Source organism: Haliaeetus leucocephalus, unplaced genomic scaffold, assembly GCF_000737465.1.
Source record: "Haliaeetus leucocephalus isolate CR32 unplaced genomic scaffold, Haliaeetus_leucocephalus-4.0 Scaffold273, whole genome shotgun sequence".
NCBI lineage: Eukaryota > Metazoa > Chordata > Aves > Accipitriformes > Accipitridae > Haliaeetus > Haliaeetus leucocephalus.
Genome location: NW_010972709.1, coordinates 2,800,287 through 2,828,038, shown reverse-complemented (window position 1 = coordinate 2,828,038; position 27,752 = coordinate 2,800,287). Strand labels below are relative to the sequence as shown.

The 27,752-nt window shown below is 47.0% G+C and overlaps 1 protein-coding gene across 1 annotated transcript in view; it reads right to left on the bottom strand.

Moving 5' to 3' along the window:
* The window catches only part of NKAIN4 (Na+/K+ transporting ATPase interacting 4), a 46,087-nt gene extending 20,939 nt beyond the window's left edge, over nt 1–25,148 (bottom strand). Inside the window, exon 1 of the mRNA XM_010569523.1 lies at nt 25,095–25,148. Within this exon, the coding sequence (XP_010567825.1) occupies nt 25,095–25,148 (54 nt within the window). The remainder of the gene's footprint in view (nt 1–25,094) is intronic.
* Between the last annotated feature and the right edge of the window lie 2,604 nt (nt 25,149–27,752).

Below are 27,752 nucleotides of genomic sequence, written 5' to 3'. Positions count from 1 at the left end.
AGTAACATCTTAAATGGCTGCAGCAGGACTTTCAGGAGCTCATTTATCAGAGCCTTCACCATCACTCCATCATTCCTGACACCTCTCATGTTTCTGTTCTCCAGCACACATCCATCAAAGTGAGAGAGAGGACGAAACTCTCTCCTCCACCTTAACCCCACAGAAAATGCTGCCACCCAGTAAAGAAATTCTGCAAACACATCGGTTTTCCAGGAGGACAGGCTGTCTTCCTCTCCAGCGCTAATAACATGGTTCAAGGCTAGTGCTATGTTCTAGAAGTAAAACTCTATTAGTGTTGAAGTGCTGTGTCTGATTTTCAAATCATATTTGCATAAAAATGTGCTTTTCATCTGTAACCATCATCTGTGTATCAGGCAACAGCTGGTCACCTGGATCTAAACTGCTGTGTTATGCATGCAGCTGAAAAAGCACAGCAAACATGCAATTGCATGCTAGTCTTTACATCCCCACAGCCTTTAAATACTATGTCTATAGCTGAAACAGCCAGTGGAGTGGGCAGAACAGTTCCTGCCGGTTTTTCCCCAGTGCCTGGCCTTACGCAGAGAGATCTTCTCTTTGCTTGTCTTCACTAACGCAGTGCAACCAACCTCCTCCCATTGACCAGCGGCTTTGCTAGTGCTAAGGCACAGCAGGAGATTTCCCTCTCAGGGTTAGATTTCAAAGTGTGTTTAAATATCATAGTAGTACACTGGGACTGCATTATGACATTTCATATTTATCTTCACCTGAATAAATCATTGCAATTTACCATCGATAGTCAATATTAATTTAACAACTAATTAAACATTAACCATGGGTGATCCTAGTCCACTGTGCATCATCAGCTATGTGACATCTTTTCCTGGCTTGGCTTTTAAATGGAGCTGGGGACTGAGCACTGGAGCTTCTGTAATGGCTTAAAGCATTTAAGGAAGTGAGTGGTTGCAGGTCCCAGTCAAGCCACACAACGAGGGAAACCACACTTATTAAATGACCATCATTCCTCCTTCTTCCTGGACCAGTGGGGAAATCACCTTCACACCTCTCTTGGGCGAGGAAGGTATTGCAATTCTCAACACTACCTTGGAAGTCCAACAAAAATCTGTATTTCAGAGAAACTTATAGCAGCCCTGGTTAAAGGAGATCAATCAGGGCGGTGGTAAGCAGCTTTCCCTCTCTGACATGTCTCTTCACTGGCAAAGGGGGACAGAGAGAGTGGGGAGGGAATGGAGGCAGTCTCCAAATCTGTCTCTTCTGCAAAATAATTAGTCTTCCCTTTGAAGCAACACACACTGCCCTGTTCTGATCCATCTGAACCACTTAGAAGATGCTGTGAGATGTGCTGCATGGCCACGCGTGGGGCTCCGGGGCTGGAACAGGGCAAGTGCTGCTCATTTCACCGTTCAGCCTGCTCTCCCCCTGAGCACAGCAGATTTTCTGTATCTCATCAGAAACAGCAGTAATAGGTTAAACGCTTAATCTTTTAGGAGGGGATTAACGCACATACCTTAACGATATTTGGAAATTTTGAATCCTGACTGGTTGGCAGTGGGTCACTTGACTGTGACCGCTTCATCCAATCAGGCATTTAATTGGCTTTGTGCGTTACATTAACGCGGGAGTATGTGCCGCAGGAGCCAGCACCGCAGTGCATCAATTAGCCGAGGGGACACAATGGGGGTGTGTTCCGCAGAGATAACGCCCCGCTCAGCTTCGCCTCTTGCCTTCAGGCCCTGAAAAGGGGGATAAAGACAGATCCTTCCCACCCATGCCTTCCACCATGTGTTTTCCCACTTAGACATCCATGTCTGGAAAAGCGTTTTCTTCTCACAAATGAACATTTGCCACTAGGGCTGTATAAAAAGGGGGAAGGTTGTCCTTCCACAGCTTCCTGATGTTTCCTGGCTTCTTTGGACCAGGGAAGACATTGCTCTATGAAGTGAGAGGTACCCAACCGTCCTGGAGATGGACTTGCCAATCTACACTGACTTCAGATTGGGGCACAGCTCCTAGAGAGGTCTCCGGTCCCCGGCCACACTGGATTTTTCCCCATGATCCCAGAAGTTAGCTTCGTGTCATACTTCCCTCTTCCTTACTGCAACTGCCCTCGTCTCCAGGTTGTTTCTGTCCTGATTTACGTTCCTTTGCCACTTTCTCTGCATCTTTTTATGGTTTTGTGTCCCTGGGAGCTGCAGGCGTGACTCAGCTGGAACAGAGATCGGCTGTGCCTGTCTGCTGGTTCAGCCAAGGGGAGCGGGAGCTGGGTCGGTACAACTTCATGTGATGTGTGAGCTCAGGCAAGCTGTTTCCTCATTTATAAAAATAAAAGCAATTTTCCATAAGATGTGTCTTGATGACAAGCGCAAATGCTACCGATGAAATTCTAATGCTGTATTACTGACACGCAGGTAGTGAGTCTGTGCTGCAATCCAGCCATCAGAAATGTAGCCTGAAGTTACCCTGGGCTTGTCCCTGTTCCCCCAGGAACCTAGCATAATAAAGGAGATATTTGCTAAAAACAAATACATAAACAACCATTTCACTCATTACACTACAGGTCTGTGTGCAAAGCTTCCCCATTAAATGCTGCTGAGATTTGCAGGTAAACAGGGCTGATGTTTGTGCTAAGCTGGCCTTGATTTGGGGTTGAGATGTAAAGAATGTTGTGGTAACCTTCAGTCCTGGTTCCTTCAGCCTGGCTCAGAAATGGCAGGGTCAGGGTTTGCCCCTGCCTACAGGTACTGATATATCTGCACCCTCGTATGGAACCTCTCTTGGATCCCTCTTGTTGAGCAGGGCAAATGCCATCTTTCTCTGCTGCCACTAATCTTCTGCAGAGTAATATCCTTGCTGTAGCATTCTTTATGATGATTCACACTATTCTATTGAGAAAGCCTATTATATTCTAGAGATATTGGTTGTAAAGAGGAATTTCACAGATTGTGGCACAGGTTTCAGCCCATTCAAAGCTGACAGGACCTTTCCATCAGGGAGGACAAATTTTTCTTCTTTATGACTATTCTTATTAAAAATAGGATTCCTTCTGCTCTTTTTTCTTCTCTAGCCCATAGAACATTTTTACCTTTCATTCTTTAGATTAAATGATTTGTTGTGGTACTAAAATCAGAATAGTTGTGGCAGACTTTTCCCTCCTGAAATAAACCACATTTCTGCTGATCTGAGTGAAAGTGGAATAGCAAATAACCATGTGAAGCGATTGTTAGCCAGGCAAACAAAACAAGCCAAAGCTCTCTGTTGGGCCATCGTTCATTTATACGGCCGGGAAAGATAAGAAAGGCAGAGAAGATGTTCTGCCGTTTACAGAGTCCTATCACATAGCTCACACACAGTGAGCAAAGAAAGGCTTTGTAAGCCAGCACGATGGGACATTCTCAAGGTCTTTACACCATTAAAACTTCACCAGGGAGGGAAGCTGTACCTGAGCTGGAGGGGAGCATGGCCTGATGGAGCCCATTGCAGAATAGACAAAATGGTCTTAGAAAATATCTCAAAATGTGGAACAGTTTATTATTGGGGGGGTTCAAACCGTTCCAGGTGCATTTCCATTGCCTCTGGCAGGACAGCGTCACTGCGAGATGTCAAAGCCAGCAGGACACTCCGAGCTGATTCAAGATGGGCTCAGAGGTGCTTGTTTAAATTCTGGTCCCTCAGATCTTTTCTATCCCCTCATCTTTGTCTTCTGTTGCTCCTGTCATGCTGATAAGCTGGAGAGTTCAACCTCTTCCCCTTGTGCCTCCATACTGCTAAGGAAGAAGGGATGCTGATGAACAAGTCAGTTACCTATAATTCTTTAATTCCCCATCCTTTATAGCCTACTATCAAGGCCATGTTATCAGCTAGATTTGCTCTTCTTAGTTTATTAAGCTTTTAAAGCCTTTAATCTTATTTGGTTGGATCTGTGTCTTTCACTGCATTTCTGAAATCAGTTGGGACACAAAATAACTAATATCGCTTTCAAGATGTTGATGTGAGTCGTACAGATGCAGGAAAGATGCTCAGAAAGCCCAATGACCAGTACAGATACACAAAGAGGATGTCCTGCCTACACACACACACGACCATACGTATCTGTTCCTGCAAGCAAACCTGCTTTTACACTTTCCAAGTTCAGCTTTAATAAGAGATTTCTTTTTAAAATTAAATGTGAGAAATAAATTTACAAGCATGCAATAAATGGAGCAAATGGGAAAGGCTGATCCTACTGCTATGGGCCAACCAGGACTTAAGAGAGATACCCCCACAAAAAAAAAAATTCCCAGAAACTTAGACAATTGTCCACTTGGCCTATAAAACCACAACTTATCTCTTTTGCTACTGCTTGTCTTTCACTGCTATAAGGACACATAACCTCACAGACTGCTCCAACTCCTGCACTGCCCTTGTTCAGTGGTGTACACAGCTGCCTTGGACCCCCGCGTGCGTATCCGCAGCTTCAACACAGACAAAATTTGCAACTTAAACCCCTATATTTACTTTCTCTCTAGCCTGAACTGAGAGCGAGCCTCAGCTGCAGCCCTCGGTCACCACCGCGCTCCTGTGATCTTCAGGGCTGCCGGGCTGATGCCCGACGCGTTGATTCAGCGTTTGATTTCCTGCCAACTGGCTTTGCTTTTTAAGAAGATGCTCTTTGTTTGTCTCCTGTGCAAACACCATCGGCGTGGCCAAGACTTTCACTGAAAAAGGTCACGGGTCTTTTCCTGAGGAAAAACTTGCATTGATTTCCTGAGGTATTTTGGCCATGCAATGGTTGATGGCTTGAGTTCAGGACAAAGTCACAGTGCTGCTATCCCTATGAGACATCATGTAAGGATGAAAATTTAAGTCCAGCTCACTGAAACAGCAGGAAGATATTAAAAAGTCACAAATGTATCATTTAAAAAAATGTATCTATTCAGGTTTTGAACACAAATATCTTATTTTTGGTTCTTCCATACAGTTTAAGTTTGGCAATACTAAACATCTGTCTGCTTTATTATTATTGTATTGGTGTTATTGGTATTATGATGTTATACTATATTATTATACATAGTCCTTCTATACTATTGCTTTGCATTTGTAAATGGTGAAACAATGCTGCATCTAAAGAATCCTAAACCCAAGCTGCAGTGTGGTGAAACTATCAGCAGTGAGCAGAAAATTCCCTTCTGTGCCAGTGCTTATTCAAGGTGGAGAAGATTTTGTGGGTAGAAAAATTAAACAATAAGTATGCTTTTACCACAGTGACTGCATTTCTGAATAAATATTAATGGTTGTAACAGCTGTTTAATTAAGTTTATCTGAAAAAGCAGTTCACTGAGCCACTACTTCACACCCTCCTAACCAAGGGGCTAGGAGCCACGTCCTTGCCTCTTCTAAACTCAGCACCTCACGTGCTAATACCCACTGCATTCATGAAATCTCATTTTTCTTCAGTAAGTGTTGTCAAGGAAACCTTCCTTGGGGCCTTGCGATCCACAGCTCCCTTCCCAGCGTCCCTCGCCGAACCACAGAGGTCAAGAGACTAATTGCACGGGAGGTCTCCGTTTGTCACATTGCCTCTCAGACATCTTTGGTTACTCCGGCCAGTGGATACAATAAGCCTCATTCTCTGCTCCGTTTGGCCTGTTTTCTCCCCAGAAGCTGCTGAAACCCCTTCTATTCACACAGCCATTAGCGAGGCCTCCAACAGCAGACCTTATATCTTTAAATCATTTATGTTTCAGAAGCAAACTCCGGTCACGGCGGTGACCTGGAAGACCAATGCCTGCCAAAGGCAGCTGGAGAAGTCCCCGTTACTGGCTTGAGCCCCGCACCAGTTTGCTGCCCTGCAGCAGAAACTGGCTGCTCCTGGGGCGTTGTGCTCCACCAAATACAGCTTTCAGACTGCACCATGCCAGAGCTGAGGATCAGGACTTCTCCCACCCCAGTACCATCCTGTGCAGAGCCTGGGCAGGCTTCACCCCTCGGTGTGGTTCAGCAGAACTCCCCTGCTGAAGCCTGGAGCATCCTGCCGTTAAACAGCCCGGTGCTGAGTCCTCACCTCCCCATTCCCCCTGGCCTGGCACTTTTGTGGTCTGGATTCTCCCCTCCCGGTGTCATTTTTGTGTGTTGGCAACGATGCTCTCAGGAGCGCCGCTGCTTTGACCTTGATCCCTATGCTTTCTGCTGCCGATGCCTTTCAGAAACATCCTAGCTGCAAAGATATGTCATTATTCAGTCCCATGCACCCGAATGCTGCTTAGCATTCCAGGAAAGGCACAATCCTTGCTAAACATAAGGGATGAGACTGGCACTGAAGCAGCGTTTGTGTCTGGAGTTGAGGCTCCGGCTCCAGAAGGACTGAGGTTTCCTAGTACATCACGTATAGCCACCAGCCTTGCTCAGCTGAAGACATGGGCTATGCACAAACATTCCTGCACACAAACCTCTTTTTACTCCAAGCGTTGGGTTGGGTCACACAGTGGGCAAAACAGCAGGGATATGTGAAAGGAGAGAGAAGGTGCTGGGGTGTAAGGCAGTAGCTGGCAATACTTTTTCTAGCAAAACTCCATAGTCCATGGTCCCTACCAAACGGCACATCCCCAGGTGAAGCACAAGTGTGGCAGCCCCTCTCCTGCTCTACAACCCTGTAAATGGGGTGGTCAGTAGTACAGTTAATTAGCTGGCTCTTGCACATAACATTTCAGAGGGGACAAGAGGTTGCCCAGCACTGACTTTCTGAATGGTGCTCAGAATACAGCTCCCAGGAAAAAAAAAACGCTTCCTGGAAGGAACGTTTCAGTAAAATTATTGCCCTGTATTGCTTAAACTTCTCCCAAATTGGGATCAGTTACATGCCTGGTGAGGCTTGTGCTCTGTACATCCCACACAGCCTCTGGCCTGTTTGGTTTTCCTGGATCACGTCTTACCTCAGGGCTCAGACCTCAGGGATGCAGAGAGGTGTCTGTGCAGCAGCATCAGATACTGGAGCTGCTCTGTTCCCTTTGCTCCTGCTTGTGTCTCCTGATAACATCTAAGTACTGCATGCTGCTGTGATTGCTGATTGCTGAGATTAGCAATCAAGCTAAATTAATAAGCAGGTGCCTTTGTGATCCAGGCAAAAAAAGCACTCTGACAAGAATGACAAACTTGTTTTATTTGTAGCCTACATCAACACTCAAACCTAAGTTTCCCAAACATAATTAAATTAATCTGTTGTGCCCATAATGCTTCCCCCCACCCCAGCTTTTTTCTCCTCCCTCAGTTTCATAGCTCAGCTTTGGCTCTCCAGCTTTGTAACAGAGAAACAGGGTACTGGAATGAAGGGGACGTGACTGTATTTGCAACAGACGTAAAAAATACTGAGTTTCTTCAATAAGTGCCTGACATTTTTGTCAGCCAGATGCTCCGTAAGGCACAGCCTTATCCCAGGCTCAGGCTCCACACTTGTGGCAGTCCTGGCTTTCCCTCGCCTGTTGCAGGACTTGCCACTCTATCTTAGCCCACCTCATACTGATGATCGTGGGCAAACCTCCTTGCTGCTCCCCACAAACAGCATCCTGGCATGGCAGACAGCTTTAGCCCTGGGGGGACCTTCTCCCACCCGTAGCACAAATTTCCCTGTTGAGTGAAGTGTATTAAAGACGTACCATTAGCTCCCCAGCCATTTCCCTCGGGAGATCTGCTATCATTTACGAAGCCATCTAAACACTATAAAGGCCGCGAGGCAGAGCAGTGTTGGAGATCAGCAGGAATTTAATTTTCTAATAGAGAAATTTATTTCCTACCAACAGGGCATTATATGCTGTGATCCCTGCCTCTGCTCAGCCAGGAAGGCTAACCGAAGTTTGGGCTTATTCAAGTGACAGGGATGCAGGGGAAAAGTGAAAATACTTAAAAATTATCCAAGGGGTTGTTGGGTATAGGCAATATACCCTATACACTCTGGACCTGCTATGCTAAGCATCGTCTGCTTCGCTGAAAGAGCCAGCTCTGCTGCTGGAGGGAGAGAGCAAACACATCGACAGGACTTGCACAGAAGGTAAAAGGCTGTACTGAAGCACTGTTTGGGCCAGGACCGTCCAGCCTATCTTCTAATGATAAAGCTCTCTAGAGTCTCCTGGGTGTAGGAGCAGCAGTTTGGGAACAGCTCGGAGATTCCCATGAACTCTCAAGAGCATTAGAAAGACTTAAAATCATTCAGGGGCCGGACCAAAACTCACAGGGTGTTTAAAGCCCATGAGATACCAGCTGGACTCACCTAGTTTAGATAAAATTATGGCTATCATCTTTGCTATTTTATAGGCATTTATGGCAAACTGCAATTTTATTTTGCCTCTGGTTACCCCAAAGTTGGATTATGACCTTGAATATGCTACTGGCAGTTTCCCAAAGGGGGAAGAAACTTGCTTCAGGCTCAAAAAGCCAAGCTCCTTTTTTCCTCTGTCCTGTCCACACACAGCCCAAGAAAGACTCAGGGTGTCCAAGTGACACAGAGAACATCCCTGCCTTTAGCTGTGTGAACAAAAGTGTTCAAATTTAGTGTTCCCTCCAAGTCTAATTTATGGCTGGCACCTGCAGCGCTTTCTCTTCCCAAAGGGTCAGCTGTGGCCTGAGTTACAAAAATGCCTCTCTGAAAGCAAAACACCTGCAGAAAGCCACCAGAAGCTGTTTTTCTCATCCAGGGGAAGACGAGGATGAGAGTTTTGTGGTGTCGATGGCCAGCAAAGCCCCTCTTTCTGCATAGCTCTGCGTGTCAGAGCAGTCCTCAACTCAGCAGGATACCCTCCAGCACATGTGGACAAATGGTCTCTGTGTTGCTGGTCTTTTGTGAAAACCTCCCTGGGCCTGGATAAAGCTCCCTGCTCTCCCCTTTGCTCGATGGTCCCTCTCCCTCTGCTCCGCACCTTCCACCCACCCCGTCCTGCTGCGGCCGGCTCGGCGACCGCTCTCCCCCAGCTCCTTATTGCACATTGCACTGGGAGCTCTAGCAGCTGATCCCCTTAATTAGGTCACAGATAGATCACGTGTAAAACACTTGCACCAGCCAGATCCTCTGAAGGAAAAAACATGCAAGCTCTGCAACTGGGATAAAAGCTCGAGAGAGGAAGGGTGCCAAAGCCGAAATAACTCTTCAAAACTTTGTCCGTAGGAACCCTGTTTCAGTTTCTGCTCAACAGCTGGGTCCCCGCTCCCTGACACTGTAGCCAAGTGGTAGTGTTGCTTTAATTTCCTCTTGCTCCTGCTGCAATGCCAGATTGCTTGGATATTCATAAACAGAAGGAGTTTAATGAAAATTATAATTAGAGCCCTGCGGTGCTCTTGCAGGTCGCCTTTACACTGGGCTGCCTATTTACATTACAAATCAGGCTGGTGTCACTGCGCAGTCTACAGCAAGAATTCATTAAAAGGGAAGCGCAGGGTGGGTGAGAAATAGGGGAGAAAGAAAATGATATTGTTATTATTAATAGTATAGGCAATTGGGATCTGCCATGGTCTTGCTGCAACTTTGCTCCTAGAAGAAAAGCCTGTTTGTAATCATCCTGCAGCAGGAGGGGAGACAGCACAGCCACCCTGAAATTTCCACTGGTAATTACTGTAAAAACAGATCCTTTTTCATAGGGCAACTCCTTCTCATGGAAAGCAAAGTGGCAATGAAGACTTTATCTCCCCCACCAGGACACAAAGAAGTGCTCTTAGCACTTCTGCTTCCTAATACCTAGCTGTGAAGTTGGCGGGGGGGTCAGGGAGACACAACATGTGAAGGCAAAGGGATGGATTTTGCAGCTTTCCCTTTCCACCTGCCAGCAGCTACATATGATGCTTTTTGCCCCACTGTAATGCTGTGAGCAGCAGCTCCTTGAGAAAGACAGAAGCCCTCATTCAGTGAAGCGCTGGAGCATCTGCTGACTTGAGGCACAGCGTCCGTCCAGCTGCACTCACGTGCCGAAGGGCTCTGTAAAATCTGGGTCTGACGGAGCAGGAGAGGAGATCCCATGGGAACAACACGGAGGCATCTGGGCATCGATACACTGACACCCAGCCCGGCTCCCGCACACAGCAGCACAAACCGGTGTTATCCTAAATACGGATCAGTCTCCTGGGTTTGATTCTGCTACTGCTCCTTCCACCAAAGCCCTCCGGCATAGTTGCTAACTGTCTGTCTTCCCATCTACATAGTGGAATTAGAAATAACACCCTCATTTTACACAGAGGATAGCTGGAGACTTGGGTTGTGCTTGTAAAAAGCTTCTTTAATATTTCATACTAATCATCCTGCATTAGCAGAAACTGCATCATCATTGCAATAGTGTTTTTATTGGATGCCCACCTGCCCAGAGTGGTAAAAAGAGGTGGCATTTTAGGTTGGGAACCTCCGCATGATGATTGCAGCACCAGCCCAAACTCCTCACCTTTCCCATCACTGTCACATTCTGGAAGCAGAGAGGTGAACTCACTCCGCTCCCGTGCCTGCATCCCCCAAATTCAGCCCTACTGATGCTCTGACCAAATCCCAGCAATGCCCAGTAAAGGATGCCCAGTCAGTCCTCCTGCCAGACCCCCCACTGCTGCTCATCTCAGCTATTAATCTTACCTCGCCCTCCGCAGCCAGAGGATGTAACTTTAGTCTAATAAACAGCTGGGAAGTCAGGACAGAGCAGATGAGCTAATACTGCAGAAGTGATTGGGTTTATATATCAAAACTGACCCAGGAGACTTTCCCCTCTGCACGTCATGGCAATAGGCAGAAAGTTTTCAGGCAAATTAGAAGCTGGAGGTATTTTAGGAGTTTGGCTGCAAATGGGCCAAGTGGTTTGCTTGCATTTCATGCAAGCTATCGTCAGTATAAAATGTCCCATACTGCGACAGCTGAGTTTTAATCATCACTAGTAACACTCTGTTGTCTGTGCTTTGCCAAAAACAAAACCTAACATAAAAATGTGCTTATTTCAGTTAAAAAAAGGAAAAAAAAAAAATTTCCCTGAAAAAACTATAGATGAAAAACATGTAGCCATATTTTTCAGCTGAAAAATAAATATCAGTGAAGAAATACTGATTAACTCTCCCCTAATGAATGTACTAGCAAACTTCCAGGCCTGTCATCAAAGCACGAAATGAAAAAGAACTGGGAAGAAAAGAGTATTTTGGACATGAAAAACATTTAGTGGTCCAGCTTCTGGTTCCAGTAAAATGCTTTTGACAGGAAAGGTTTTAAATTGGAACAAACAGGAAAACGACTATTTTGTTACAAATAGGGACTGTCAGAGGCTTTCGGGGTATTGCAGGAATTTTCCAATAACCACAATCCCCACAAAAAACTTCCCTTCTCCGAAGTGGCTAGAAAATGAATCAATCACTATTGACTTTCATCTTCTGATTGCTTCACTGGAAGAAAATCAGTCATACTTAAATAATTGATTAATTACCTTAGTAATTACAGGTAACAAAGTTAGCTTCCCCTGCCTCCCTCAAGACATGTAAACTAGGGATATTTCAGTTTTCCAGCCACTTTAGGAGGCAAAGCCGATTTTGTGTGACCCCAGATGACTTCTGAGCTGCCACCCACATCTTGGGAGTCACCGGTGCCCTCAGCACGGCCCCAGCAGCGTGGTCCCCGCTGCTCTTGGAGGCGAGGAAGGCTCACCACCTCTTGGGTTTCTTCTTTGGCTGTAACCTCCCCACGAGCGTTACAGGCTGGGAAGCAGAGATCCAGCTCCATTTTCTTAGGTCAATAAAAGCAAGAAAACAGAGACACATGAAGTGCTCAGATTAATCAAGTAAATACCTAAGGATGGAGTTGGTGAAAAGTTTAGGCACATTTGAGGCTGAAGATCAGCCTCTCTCTTTCATGGGTTGATAAAGCAGCTTGGGAAGTGCAATCTGCTCTGGGTAGTCATTAAAGGGTGAGAGTGCATCTCTGCTACAAACTAGACTGAGTGCTGGAAATAAGTGCTTCGGGGTGCAGAGTCTCAGGTTCAAAGCGTGAGATTGAGCCGTGGTAGAAGTCACTAAGCCCGTGTTTTTCTCATGCTCACCATCCCCTGCACTGCTGTGTTTTCCTGCTATACTTGAGCCGAGTTCAATGAAACAAAAGATTCTCATCAGGGATTTATTAGCAATACAGTATCATGCTAAAAAAAAAAGCTAAGGTTTAACAAGTTCTCCCACTCGTATGAATGGCATTGACTGTATCACTTTTTGTGTGGCATCCCCTTTGTTTTTGCTCCTCAGTCCAAGTAGATGATGAAATGAGACCCGTGACGTTCACTTTGATGGAGGCGAGCTGCTGGCTTTCCAACAGTGTAAATAAGGATTCAGTGCCTTTTAAAAAGCATTATTTTTAAAGGAAAGCTCTTTTGAGTGAGGGCTAGAATGGGGTTATTTTCCACATGACCAAGCGTCAAAAGGAAAGCAGCAGCCCAGTCCATGCTCTTATCACCCTCCCCGAGTCACCCACTGGATAGATTTGTCACAAGGTGAAATAAGAGCAAGTCCTCAATTTATTATCATTTTCTACTTGCCCTCCTTAATGCAGTTCCTGCCAGGATGAGTTTGCTGTGGGAAAGTGGAATGAAACCAGGCCTTTCAGTTTGCTGCTAAATGGGACTGGGAGGAGGCTTGCAGGGGGGAGGGAAATCTTCCTCGTTATAAAGGGAAAATGTGCAATGCAGAGTTTTCATCGGATGCTGCCCAGCCTCCCAATTAGGATGGCTGAGACAAACAGTGGCGTTATTATATGTAACTGTTTATCCAGTGTCACTCAGCCATTGTTTATTTTATGAGCATAATTTATCTCTTCTGTTGTGCTACCCAATTTGTTTGCATTTTCAGTCCAGTCGAGTGTCTCTGTTTTATTGTATACATCTTTTGGCCTCCCACCAACCGACTCTCCAATTAAGTTTCCAAGAGTGTCGCACAATGGCCAGGCTCCTCCTGCGCTTCATTTTTCGCGTGACGTTTGCGTCCCCTTCGTTTCTGCGCTGCCCCTGCCGACTCGCAGCTCCTCAATGGCTCATGGTTTATTCAACAGCAAAGCTGAATTTCTCTTTTCCCTCTCTTTTTCCCCTTCTCCCCCCCTCTTTTTAAAATAGGGGCTGGTCAATAGATGCCACTTTGGCAGCTCTGAGGAACAAAGTTCATTTGCAGCAAATCTTTAGCAGTTGTGTCTCCGAAGTGCAACGGTTTGGTGACCTTGCAGGGACTGAAGCCCGAACTGCGGGACAGCAGCTCAGATGTGGGGCACTCACGAACTCTTGGGTCTCCTCCAGTCACGAAAGGGGACAAAGCCTTGCCCTCTATTAGCATGTGTTACCAAAGCTTCATCCGCACATGGCCCTGCCTCCCTGCTGTTATCGCTCCCCTTGGAGGCGCGAGATGATTCCTCATCCCTGAAACGATGGCATCTTTGGCTTGTCCCTACTCCAAACTTTCTGACCAGTTTTTTCAAGTCTTTTGATCTTCTTGCTTGCAGGTCTGTCTGCAAGGATTAGCTAAAATAGAAAAGTACTAATCCACACTATGGAAATTCAGATCCTTGCCACTACATTAAGTAATTTCAAGTTTAATCCGGCAAGACTCTGAGGTGAACTCCAGAACAGTGATAATGATATCTGTGTATTGCCTCTTCCACCAGCGTGACAACACTGCAGCAGTAAGAAGCAGCATTTTCCTCCTTATCGTAGCAGGCTCCAGACTATCACTATTTCTGATGGGGTCCAGCAAAATCCCATTGAGTTCTCAGCCCTGGGTTGCAGTTAAACATGGGGTTTACTGCTGCATTCCCATCGAGTCTGCCAGGACTGAGTTCCTAGGATTTCTGCTAGAAAATCTGTACAGTGTCTCACCACCAAACGCTGGCACTCCATCTGAAATGCCCTTTGTTTGCAGGTTAGTGTCCAAAACTGGGAGTGAGGAACTTTACATGGCCATGGGAGCCACCATGAGGAAAAAACTTGGCAGCCACGAAACCTGGGTTACGTCTCATGCAAGGAAAACATCCTTTGGCTAAGGGATCTGCAAAGGAGTTTACTGCCCCTCCACCTCCTGTCACTATGAGCTGCTTCAGAAATTCATCGTACTTTAAATGATTCACTCAAGTATCCATTCAGTCCCAGTTCATAGATTGCAGAGCCTTTATTACACAGCCATATATTTAGCACCGGAATAGTTCTCAGCAGTTGTAACAGCCCTGTCATCTAAGGAATAAAACAAAGAGCCATTATTCATCAGAAGGGAGACACAGTCTTTATTGTCTGAAGCCACGGCAGAGTTTTTATATCACCCTATCTATTCTTTCAGGCTGTCACACAACTCAGTTTTAAGCTGTTTCTGTGGCAGCCCTGGAAGCCCAAACGCTTCTGTAGGTTCTCATAGCTACACTTCCCAGCTAATATTGTTTTAAACTGACAGCAGGACTGATCCTGAGCGCACCAAGTATGACTTAGGAGCAGGAAGGTTAACCTTTCCAGAAAAGCTTGAAGTAGACGTTAGTCTCTGGCTAGGTCAGGACTAAAAGCCATGCAGGGCTATTTAAAGACATGAGGAAGCATGGCTACAAGGCGCAATGGATGAACGTGCATTTTGGGCACTGATTATATGCAGGAGATCTGGGTTTGGGCTCCGTTCTGATGGCAGAGCTTTGTGTAGACTGCAGGACCCAAGAACACTCCGAGGTGTGTGTGCCAGCCGTCCCAACCTCACACTGGTGTGGCTCCGGCAGCCCTCGCGTAGTGTCATGGTTTGCTTGGTGGGTGTATGTCCAGCGTGGAGCTGGAGGAACCAGCCTGGTTCTCTGGATCTAGACACCTGGGGATTAGTACCTTGAGGTCTACTCAGCATGAACCACCCTCCACCCTGCCTGGCATCTGCCTGCCTTCTGCATCTCTGGGAAAAGCAGGTCGGATTTTGGGCCAGAAGACCTCTTCTAACATGCACTTCTGCGGTGCAAATGAGCCCATTAAATGCGAATGTAGCAGCACCATTCACAGAACCAAGTACCATCACGGTCTCCTCAGGCTTCTGAGAGCATTTAAGAATCTGCCTGTGTCAGCACAAAGGCAGGATAAAGAGCACACAGAACAGATACCTCTGAGAAGGTGTCGTGCTGCGGCTCTCGCCAGCTGTTTGCACAGCGAGGCAGACCCATCCTTCCCTTGAATGTCTCCTCTCAGAATAATGAGATGGGAAACTTGAAGACCCAGAATCCTAAAAAGTGGCAGACATTTGAAAAAGAATTGCCCTTTCCCAGCTTTGTAATTTGTTTTAAGGCCGGCAATCGCATCTCCAAACCCCCCATGCTCACTTTTCTCCACATGCTCGGAAAGCAAAGGGCACATAACAGACTGTGAACTCCCATCGCACTTCTCCCAACACCCACTCCCCTCCCTGCCGAACAGCCAGCAATCTCCCAGGCTAATTAGCCAAACTGTATTCTGCACATATTTAGCATTTCTGAGTAATTAGGATAATCAGATTTCTCCCCTAATTCTGTACATATACAATACAAGCAGGTGTATTGCCTTTCCCACAATGATATCACAAAAAGTGTGTTGTCTGCCAGAGCTAGGGATGCCAGCCGCCTGTCAGAGCCCATTCTCATCTCACACATGGAAATCTACTGCTAACGGATTACCAGTAGCCATGGGAAATTAGGAACTGGATTTGATTTGGCTAAGTAGCCAGCAGTTCAGATATTCATGCAAGCTATCTAAATGCACAGTCTTCAAATCTGGCCAGAGATCTGGATGATCTCTTCACTGTCCTCCAGGGAAGAGCTGCAGAAGTTCTTCTGTGCTGCAGTTGAACAGGAGGTGTTTGGCCCAGAACCTCAAAGGTGTTTTGGGTTCTGGGGAGGTGCAATAGTGTGCCCAAGACTCAGGACTCAGGTCTTGGTCATTCTCCAAGAGGTTAATCAGCCTGCGAACCTAGACCTTATCTCTGTGAACCTGTTAGCTGGTAAACATATACTTGTGGTCTTGACTGCTTTCAAGGGCTCTAAGTGAAGGTCAAAGCCAGGCAGGCCAGGCCAGCCCTTTCTTGTGCTGCTGAGGGGGGTCTTTGGTTCAGCAGTATTTCCTCCAGTCAGCTTCACTCAATAATTCCTTCTCAGGGAAGCAGAAAGGTTTTTTTAAGTGCCCATGACTACATCCTGGTCCTTGGAGCATTTGGATGTGGTGCTTCCACCAAAGTGCAACTATTTCCCTCTTAATGGAGTATCAAGAGTCCAGCATCTCTGAAAGGAGGAAAGGATGCTCCCAAGCCCCACAGCATGGTGTTAGGGACTCCTGAGCATCTGGACCATAGCAGTAATATTAAGCAAAGACCCTGCCACATACCCTCCACAAAAAGACCATCTATCTGCTGAGCTTCATGTATGGGAAAAATTTTCTTGTAGACCTGAGAGTACAACCCAATATACTCCCAACACAAAGCAGCCATTTCTAAATGTGCAGGGCAATGCTCTTACTGTAGTCCTGTAGAATAATGCCCAAACCTCCTAAATATGAACAAATCTGAGTAAGGCCAGGATTTAGATTCCTCCTGATTTCCAGGTAGGTTAATCGTCCTAGTACTGAGATTGAGCTCTGGTTACTACAGAGGTAATTTTCAGGTGGAGCTGAAGATAGACAGTGACAAACTGTTAATTGTGGTGAGGCTGTTTATCTGTGATGGATGAACACACCATATAGAGCACTCCATGCAAGGTTACACTCAATATTTTATAAGTTCTGTGTTGGTAATAAAATGCTCCATCCCCTTCTTTAGTGTCCTCCATCTCACCTTCCCTGTTCAGATGAAACGGTGCTTACAGATGAACTATCTCCAGAGAACAGCACTTGGAAAATATAATTCAGCACCAGATGCTTTAATGTGTCCAAGGCTGTTGTCAGGGTCACCACAGACACAGGACGGGTCCCTGTTCCCCAGAGAGGGGTCACAGGAAGCATCTTCCTGGACTTTGTATATTTGCTCTAACTGTGTATTCATCTGAGCACCAGGATTCAATTCTTATTAAGTGTACTTAGCCCTTGAGGAAAAGTGTAACCCAACTATCCTCAGTAATACTCAATTCCTGTTCTTCCATATCTTTGACCAGGTGACTGGTTGCCCAAGTGCTCGCTAATGAAGGAGAGAGTCTGTCCTGCATCAATTCTGACCTACCTTCTTCAGGTCAGCGATGTCCCATGTCGCACAACGACAGGGAAAGAGACTCGGAGAGCTGTGCTGAGAGAACAGACCCTGTCACAGAGCAATGCCCTCCTAGACCTGGGAGACCGAGCTCAGGGGCAGCTCTGCGGGATGTGGGATGGAGCGAGCCGGGATGAGGAGCCCTTGGCTCAGCCTCCTCCAGGCATCCCATCTCCAGGGATCTCATCAGTGGGATCCTCAGCTGCGTTCTTGTCTCCTTTGAGAGAAGTGCAACGAGGAGCAAGTCTGGGTGGTGAGGGGCTGCCCCAAAATGCAGAAAGGGCATAAAGGCTGGATTCCCCCAGCTGTTCCCATCACTCTGCAGTGAGACTGCCTGCTGCCGTAATGGGGTGGCAGTTTGTGCTCCCACACTTCTGAAAATCAGGGTCTGGGTGGACATCTGTGTGCTTGCTCCATTGGTGCAGAAAAAATATGGTGATGGTCCTGGTTTTCTAGAGTTTTGAGCACTGGATGAAAAAAACTGGAGAAAAAAAAAACAACAAACAAAAAGAGGGAAGAAAGCAGATATTTTGCTGGCCTGAGAGAGCCTGGAGAGCAGGTGGGAGGCTGCCTGCAGGGCTGGCCAGTTGCTGAAAGGTGGCAAAGGAAGCTGGCACAGCAACTCCTGACGTCTGCCTTCTCCAAGCAGGTGATGAAGACAAGCTGTTGCCTCGATTCCCACAGTATATTTTCATTAAGCCGTGGCAGACGGCTGCGGAGGTCACTGTTCCACACCATCATCCTTTCAACCGAAAGGTGTCAGGGAATCTGACATCTCAATTACTAAACCTAGATTCACCCAAACAACATCCAGGAGGAAGGAGAAAGGGGGATCAGAAAAGCTGCTCTCCTCATTTCCATGAATCCTCACCTTTGAGAGAAAATCTGGGACGTGCGCTTCCCCGATAAACAACATATTTGTTCCTAACGTCCTGACACAGAAGCAGCTGTGCTGAGAACAAGCCGCAGACACCAGGAAAATGGCAATTAAGTCCTTGTGGGAATGAGACCAAAAATCATCCCTTGGAAAAGACAGTTGATGCTAATGAGCTACAGCGAAGTCAAGGGAGGAGCTATTGATCTTGCCCCAGCAGAGAACCGCTGCTCCCTCCTCTCTAGCCTGTGAAACCTCAGGACATACAGCAAAATAAAACTTCTGTTCTTCACTTCACAAGGACTTTCGGGTGTGGGCCCTGGGCTCAGCTAACCCACGGAGAAGCCAGAGCAACATCACCATTGACTTTTCTGTGTTCAACGTCAAACACAACTCTGACATGCTGGTGAGAAGCAGTAGTTTTGTTGAAACCCCATCTCAGAGATTTCTGCTAGACATTTCAATCACTTCAGTTCTTCTCAACCCTACTATTACTACCTACTTGCCTATTACTGATTCCCTACCATTTACTACCATTAATCCTCGCTTTTGTAATCCCTACTATTATCCCTGGCCAGGAGATGACGAAGTAAGATTCTGACCCTTATCAAACTCAATAAACAAGCAAAGCAGAAGTCATTTATTCTTTTTCTGAAATCTCATGAGCTTTAAGGTAATACTACGGCTCTGGAATGATTACAAAATACCTCAGATTGGCAGTTCTGCAGGGTGTTTATTCACTGAGTTTCCTTCTACAACAAAAATACCAAAACCCACTGGCCTATGGGCAGACGAGTCAGCTTGGCAAGGCACTATCCTGTAGCAATGGTCAAGCCAGTGCTTTCTCTTTGAGGACTTCTCCCCTTAAACTCCAACACGAGCTGGGTTTTGGGGAGACATGATGACCTCAGAGATATTTGGAAGTTGAGAACTTCCAGACTGCACAACTCCAAAGAATAAAAACACCACCAAACCAACTTTTTAGTGAGACTTCTCAGCTTTTTTACAGAAGCTTGAAAACACTTCTGAAAAGTTCAAAATATTTGGGGTTTGGCACAATAACCCCCCCCATCATTTTCAGCAAACATTGCTAAACGCCGGAGTATTTTCGGTTTTTTGCCCAGAAATGTCTTTTTTTCCCTCCTCGTGTTCTAGAGACGGGGAATGGGAGAAGAATGCGCTACTTTTGAGACAAAAGTTTCCACTTTGTTGAAAACTCTCTTTCTACCAAACTTAAACACAGAGACACAACCTACGCAGTTAGGTGTGCTTATCATATCTACTGCAGCCCAGAAAGAGTGGGGCAAAGGGAACCCCAGAAGCATAAGGACAGTAAATCACAAATTATCTCACTTTTGTTTGTTTTTTTTTAGTAAGAAAGAGAGGTTCCATTCTACTGACCTCAAACCCAATGTTTTGTTAATGGGAAAAGGGAGCGCTACAGCTGGGGCACTTACTGCTGGCTAGATCATACGCGTTTTCATAAGTGCTCAAAAAGTGATGGGCTATTCCAGGGTTTTCCTGGAGGAAAAGTGATCACAATCTGGCCTTTGTTATCCAGTTTGTTCTCCAAGAGTTCCTGCTTGAGGGCCCCCGGAGCAAATTCTTGGAACAACTCCATTTTGCACCCCAGCCAAAATGATCCGAGTTTCCGTATATTATTAGCACACAATGGAGCAACGTCAGCTCCCTTAACCCCACACCGGCTGGGGGAGAGGTTCCCCATTGGGAGAAAACCAGCTCCTTCTCTTCTTGCATGGCCCTGGTGCTCGGAGAGAGGAAAAAGGGGAAAGCAAAGGAGTGGAGAGTGACCGGGAGAAATCAGAGAGCGGTCAGGCAAACATACTGCATCAGCTGAAATAAAGCCCCGGTTCTCCAAGAAGAGTTGACTTCAATACCACCCTGCCCTCAGCTGCCTTTTGGCTTGGCTTTTGCCAAATTTCATTCCTGGTCTGAATGGGTTTGGTTAGAGGACACAAAGAAACGTGGTTCCTGTGAGTCATTTGCAATCTCCGCCACTACGATGGGAAACGTGGATATGGGCTGCCGGGCAAGGCACAATCTGCAACGAGGCATGTCTGAAACACGTACCCCAACCTTCTCTTTCCTTGTGCCGCTCTTGGGCTTAGACCACTATGCTGCAGCGGTGCTGACTCCAGCTGCTCAGGGAAAAAAAAAAAAAAAAAAATCTCATGCAAAAATTCAACCTTTTGTAAGAAAAGCTCCACAACTCCAAAATTAAAAATGTTTGCCAGCACAGCAAACATTTGCCAGCACATTTTTGATTTTTCGCCAAAATATTCTGGCCAAAACTTGGGAGAAAAACTCAGAATTGTCTATGGAAAGCAGATACTTCTCATGAAAATATTCATTTAGTCAAATCCCCAGGTTTCTACTGAAAGTCAGCTTCAGTGGAAAATGCTGACGAGCTCAGTTATTGGCACAGCTTTAATTTTCCTTTGTCTGGAACAGACACGGAGAAGACAGCATCTGTCAAACGTAGTCTTTAGACTTACGTTATTATTTAGCCTGGAGTATTGTGCAAGGACTTCAGGAAAGGTTCAAGCCATCACGGTGCTAGGTGCCGCGCATATACACGAAAGATAGTCGCTTCCCTAGAGGGATTATAATTTAAGCACAAAACATGGAGGAGATAAACAGTTGGGGAGAGCACAAGGTAATTTTGGAGGTGTCCTGAGCAGCGTGATGAGCAAAGGGACACTGCGCTTCCCCTTGCACCTGCTCTTGCCTCGAACGCTTTGTGCTCAGCCGTACCACAGCTGTGTGAGCTCAAAGCTCCCTCCGGAGATGCATCGAACTGCCCCAGCTCCGGAGGCAGCTGCAGAGGAGGGGAGAGACGGATCTTGCTCTCCCCACCCTGCCTCCAGTTCAAAATGTTCCTGGGATGGAGAGGAGAAAGCCAAGAAAGGCATCTCCACAGCCTCCACGTGTCTCAATCCTGCTTGCTCCTTACCTTGGATAGGAAGATGCTTTACCACCCTCCCTCTTGCAGCCCACATGTGCTGATCCGATCGAGCCCACCTATTTTAATTCATGCTTTTTTTTTTTCCCAGATCCTGCCTTGTCGTGCAATCCCACCTGCCTGTCTGCCACGCTCCCCTTCTGCCCTCACCCCCTGCGTGCTGCTCATCGCTTTATGCCTCGACCAAACTGACACGACCGCTTCAGTTACAAGAAAGTAGTTAGAGAAGAATCTGTGCTGGTTTCAAATAGTTTCCAGAACTGGTCATCCCCTTCTGTAAGAGATTAAAAAGGCATCGCTGAGAAGGGAGTGAGGGAGAAAGAAAGCACGAGAAAATAAATAAATAAAGGTATATAGTTACTTTTGGTTAGTCTCAATATGCAGTCCCGTCCCAGGGCGCCTTGTTCTGTGCTCATTTGAAGTATTAGTCACTTTTTCCATTAGAAGCTCTTATTCTAGGGGGATTTATAATGTATCTGTAAAATTGTCTCCAGGCTTTGCTTGGCATCTGAGCTCTCAATCCATGGACAGAATGTAAAGAAACTACAGTTGTTTGATTTATTGGGACAGGGCACGGGGAGGGAGAGAATTTTTCCATGCTTGGTGGAAATAAATTCACATAGTGCTTTCACTGCACAATCACTTACTGCTCCAGAAAATACACCGTTTGGGTGCAGTCTCACGCTGGCAGAGAGGAAAGAAGCAAATCAATGATTTTTTAATATCTCCCTGCTTGAGACCCAGTCCTCGCTTGTGGTTTCTTGCCACGACCCACCCAGTCCCCAGTCCTGCTGGGTGCGACAGTCTCTGTCATACCACTCGGGTTCAGAAATCCTGCCCTTGACAAGCCTTTTTCAACCCTAATTTCTACAGGGGACATTCGTTAACCCTCTGCAAGGGCTGTCTTACAGAGTCCTGATTTTTTCCTGGGGAAGACTTGTGACTCGTTTAAGTTTTGCTCATTTTTCTTAATATGCAACTGCCCAAAGGCTAGGAGGGATGAGCAAGGGCTGGCAAGCCGCTGTAGGTAACATCAGCACCTGAACGGCAGAGGTGTTTGGGCAAAGTGAGAACTGGGAGGTGACGACACGCTTGGGATGCACAAACTCTGGGCTACAAACACCCCATCACCTTGCTGACGGTCCTCTGCTATGCCACGGCTGAGGGTAAGCTCATCTGCAGGGTGGCCCTGACCTGGGGCAACGTTCACCCAAACAGGGGTGGATTGGGAAGAAGGGAAGGATTAGGGACAGTGACACACACTGGGATCAGGGAGAAGGAAAGCCAGAACCTTCTCACAGCCTCCCTGCAGCACCTATCAGCAAAGCAAGAGCCTAACGTGGATGTTTTAAGGAAACAATAACCTAAAATTGGAACATGGCAAATTATTTATTCCAACTACAGCCTTCCCTCCCCCCTTGATTAGCAAACCGCTGGGGAGTCAGCCCTGATTTTCTTCAGACAGACGCATACGGCTCTCCTCCTCTATCTCCGCCACAACTGCTCAGCCCATGGGGGGCTGAAGATCTAGTTGGTATTCGCATTGTGTAGCAGCTCCTTGAATTCACACGTTGTTCTGCTCTCCTACTGGATCACAAACTTTTTCTTTGGGAGCATACAGTGCAATGATGAATATGTTTGTTTTCTGCCTTTTTTTCCAGGGAAACATTTAGGCTGCAGGGTGCAAACGCTTCCCCACACACTCACTCAACTACTTGCACCTAATAATAAAATGATCTCTATGAAGCATTACAACTCGAATTCCTACTTTGATTTTTTGGGGGGTGGTTGTTTCATGTTTCTGTTCATCAATTCTAAAAAGCCCCAGCGAAGCCTTGAGGAACAGACGTGAGAACGCGTAAAGAAACACAGGGGTGTGCTGCAAAACTGAAGTGGGAAATCCCAGCGCTGAAATCCTCTCCCCACCTAACTCAGAGGCAAAGCATCCACTGACCATAGAGGAGCCAGGATTTCACCCCTGGGACTTCGGAAGCGGGAGACACGGTGCTTGGCAACATGCAGGGAAGACTGTGAAGGGTTCAAAGTATCAAATGAAGCCAAGCAGAGACATGGAGGAACAAAGGAAGTTCACGTCATTATAATTTATTGATGATCTTGGCCTGATCGCTTCAGTGTTTTGTCTTAACACAATCCACCCTGAGCAGCAGCGAGTCCTGCAGGTCACTTAGCTGTACTGATGTGGAAGTGATGTGACGATTTACAGACAAAGTTTACTTAAAAAAAAGTAAAAAGAAAAATAAAAAAGCACCAGGCTGGATTGCACCCTCACCCAAGCGCTTGCTGGGAACTGGCCAGGATCTCCTGACCTCAGCCCCACCGGAGCATGGCTCCAGGAATTCCCTCACCATAGTTCACATTTTTCCAGCTCTACCAATTCACCCAGCAAGTGCCATGGGAAATTGCTATGGCCGAGGCATCCAAACTTGCTTAAGAATGAGCCAAACTGATTCTTTTCTTCAAGGAGGAGGGTCTTAAGGAAAATAAAATGCTGGGGGTTCTTTGTCCCTGTATCTTGGTTACGAGAAAACTCCCACGCTTGTCAGAAATAAGAACAGCACCAGCAGCTCATGGCTTTTTCTCTTTCTTATTCTTTTTTTTTTTTTTCCCCCAGTGTGTGCGAGTGTGTGCTTTAAAGCAGGATGACATAGTGATGGGTTTAAGAGACAGTGAGTGTTGAGATGCCAATTTCTAATGTAATACAGGGTACCGTTTCTTTCTTCTGTGATCACGGGTGAAAAATCAAAAGAAATAATCCAGGAGACTAAATACACTCCCCAGCCATTCAACTCACTCATAAATATGCCTAGTGAGATGCTTTGTGCAAGAAAACCCCACCACTTGTATTCTGTATTTTGTTTAACTACGAGTCAAATCTTCCAGCCGCATCTTCCACTTGTGCTAGTCAGAGTTAACAGGGTTGCATTCCCACCCTCTTCCCCTTCAATTTCAGGCTGATGGCTTACATTTAAAAACTAGCAGGTTTCTTCTAACGAGAGGTTCTCTCCCACCTTCAGCAAAGTGCCCACTCACTGTCCCTTCGCAGCAAACAGACCACTGTCACAGTAAGCAACTCCAAAACAAAGAGTTTTAACTAGCCTCACCCCTTGGCACTAGCTTACTATTCAACAGAACTTAGCAGGAAGCCTGCCCTTTCCTGCACGCTGCTAATGCTCCAAAATAAAGCAAATTTGGAAGAAGTAAATGAAATTAAATACATAGATGCTGTCATTTCCTTTTTAAGGCTCGAGGAGCCCTGGAGCCCTTTAGCTATTGACAAGAAGGGGACCCTCCAGATCCAGGCTGGAGGCACACAGCCACTCGGGGAACAACCAGACCTTTGTTTATCGTGTTATCATGTACGCAGATGTCATGAGGACGAGGGACCCCTGCCCATCAGGGGCGACACTTTCTGCACACCGGGAAGTTTATTCCTAAATAAATCCATGTATTATTGATAAGCACGTTCTATCCAAGCGCTTCATCCCGAGGAGGTTTGAAACAATTCCTTCCAAACCAGCGCAAACCCTTCCCGTACAGGCGAGCGGGGTGGGATACGGGGCGAGCGGGGTGGGATACGGGGCGAGCCCTTTCTCGCAGCCGGACACGAAAGAGGCTGAAGGTACCGGTGGGTTTCGGCACGTATGGAGTTGGGTTTGGTTTGCAACATCGCCACCGAGCCCGCGGGGACTCCTTTCACAGTGTTTTTTTTTTTTTTTCTTTTTCAGTTGTATTTAAAGCACAAACTTAGGAATTGATAACTACTTTTTTTTTCTTTCTTTCTTTCTTTCTTTTTTCTCCCCCCCCCCAAGCGTTTCTCCGAGTTTTAGACACCCCTAAATCCCCCCCGCGCAGCAAACCCTTTCCCGCAGCGCAGCCTGACATCCCTCCACCTTTTTCCCCCGAGACGAAGTTGAGGAAGCACCGGAGCCTTTACCAGCCCCGGGCCAACGACCACCGAGGTGCTGAGAAGTGGAAAAGCTTTTGTTCTTCCCATCCCGGGGAGCCCACACCGTATCCCCACCTCCACCCCCCGGGAGCGCCTGCACTTACCAGCTGCAAAGTGCAGAGGAAAATGAGGGTGCAGCGCCCGGTGCAGCATCCCATGGTCCCCGAGCAGCGGGGACGGGGACAGGGAGAGGGACAACCCGGCTCCTTGCGGCCCCGCTGCCGCTCCGGGGCTCTCTCCGCTCTCCCCTCCGCTCTCCGCCGCCCGGCCCGCAGCTGCCGCCGCCGGGAGCGGGGAAAGGGAGGAGGGAGAAGGGAGGGAGGGAGGGAGGAAGGTCGCAGCGGCTGCCGGAGCCCCTCCGGGAACCGGGGAGGAGGCAAGTGGGGGCCACAGCTTTAAAAGGGCAATGCCCCGACGGCGGTTGTCCGTCCCAAATCGGGGAGGAGGGGGGGATGCTGTTGGGATTCCTCCCCCCTCGCAGGCGCGGTGGGATGATGCTCCCGGCCCCCAGCCCTCCCCCGGGAGGCTGAGACAGGCAGCTGCTGGGGGGAGCTCCTTTTCGCCCCCGCCGAAGGCTGTTGGAGTGGCTCCGGATTTTGATTTTTATGTTTTTTGGTTTTTTTTTTCCTCCCTGGATGGGACGCTTTTCCCCAGGCGGTGCCAGCTCTGCCGCTGGCCGGGGGGGTCCGGTATGTGCCGGGGAAGAGGGGCGTGTGGGACAGGGAAGCTATGTGTATAGGACACGAAGGCTATAGGGCATCCCAGGGGATGGGAATCAGGAGTTTCTCTCCCCCTTCCACATGTACTCATCACCTTCCTCCCTGTGCACGTGCTGGCGTGCTCACCCTAAAAATCGTGAAGCCTGGAATGATCTAAAATGCAGTGGTTCTTCCCATAAAATTTGTCAGCCAGGGTACACGTGGAAGACAGAAAGGGGAATAAGACAAGGAATTCTTTAAAATGCACATTTGTGGGTATTTTAAAGAAGTACATACCCAGGCTTGTGAATGAATCACTGGCTGACTAGTAGCAGAGGGACGTAGGGGAGCATCTCTTGTTTTCCAAGAAGAGTTTCTACCTAAGCACCATCTATGAACCACTCGCCATACCCTGCATCTGTAGAAAAGCAAGTCAGTCTACTTCAATTGCAAATAGTAGAGAAAATCCACGAGCGCACAACCACCTCCTTTACATGCCCGAGTCCTTCACATTGCCTCCTCTCCAGAAGGAGAAGCAGGGCCCAGAAGACACGGGATCATGTCAGCCCTCCCTGTCATACACGTTTCTGGTCGGCCCGAGGAGCAGGTCACACACCACGGGCTGTGATTGGGACAGACTTGTTGCTAAGCTCAAGACAACAGGATAAGAAGCTTTGGGAGAGACTCATCTGATGATGATGTCGTCTCTTTGCAATCTCCAGTGACTCCAAAGGCTGCACGACAGTTTGCTCTGTTACTCTCAGGCTGTTCCTTCTTCCTCTGAAGCAAGTCAGGGTTTTGCTTCTGCCTCCAAAGCAGGGTGCGATTTTGTACCATGAGCGACAGGTTCCGCTTTCCTTTTAAATAAGCATGCCACACTGCAGGAGTGTGAGAAGGAGGTGGTAGCTGAAATGATAGAAGCTCTACCATTTTACTCAAGGAAAGCATTGCTTAACTATACCCCAAGGAAGCAGGATTAGTCCGAAAGTGCTATGAATGTTAAAAACCTTATATTAACAACATTATTGTTACTCAAATCAGCCACAGGGAGAAACAGAAAAAACAAGCAAGCAAACTCTGAATACCTAAGATTAGGAGACAGACTCTGAATTGATCACAAATCCTGCTGGTTTTAAATGGTAAAGTATATCGATTATCTGACCTGTGCACTGTGCATAGCCAGGGCATCAGTTAATGCAGTCAGATACAATAAAACACATTTTATTACAGGTGAAAGGAATACACCCAGAGAAGAAACCAATTTACTTCACCCAGAAAACTGTGGACTGAAGAAGCCTTGGCAGTATTTGCATTCCCAGGAAGATGGTGTTTGGATGGCGGAGGCAATAGGAACAAAGACCAGTTTATTTTTTAATGAACGTAGATGAAACTTGCTTTACAAACTGCATAGGGAGGTCTCGCTCTGCACTGTAGGGTCAGGCAACCTGACATCAAAATTAAAACAGGAGCTTAAGACTGCTGAGAGCAGGCTGGGGTTAGGCTGGTTTGCTCTACGTGCTCTGGAAACTGCTGGGAACAGCATGGGAAAGGCTGGGTTGCAGCCATGCAGGTTAGTACCTGGCCTTTGTGCCATTTCTTAAGGTTTCCTGCATCTCTTCTGCTGCCTCCTGCTTCTAAAACCCCCCTGTAAGCATAGCTATTTTCCAACTCAGTTGTACTACAAAGGAGACATCATGTGAAACAGCAAAAGGTATTGCTGCTGAAATAATAAGTTTGACATAAACAGGATTTTTTCCACCTGCACTTTTATCGTGATAAGCTAAGTAAAAGGCAACCATGTGTTGGCTGGGACTCCACATGCATCTGAAAGAAAACACACTGACTCTCCTTAGCTTATTAAGAAGGGTGAAACCACAGAGAGACTTAAAACTTGCAGAGCCTGATCTTACAGCCTTCATTCGTATGATTTCTTATCTGCGTTGGTATAGCAGGAGGCCTGGACACGGAGGGGATCTGCCTTTAAGCATCCAAGTAGCCTCACTGGTTTTAGTGGGGCTATTCACAAGTTGAAAGTTGGACGTGTGCTTCAGTACTGTGGTCTCC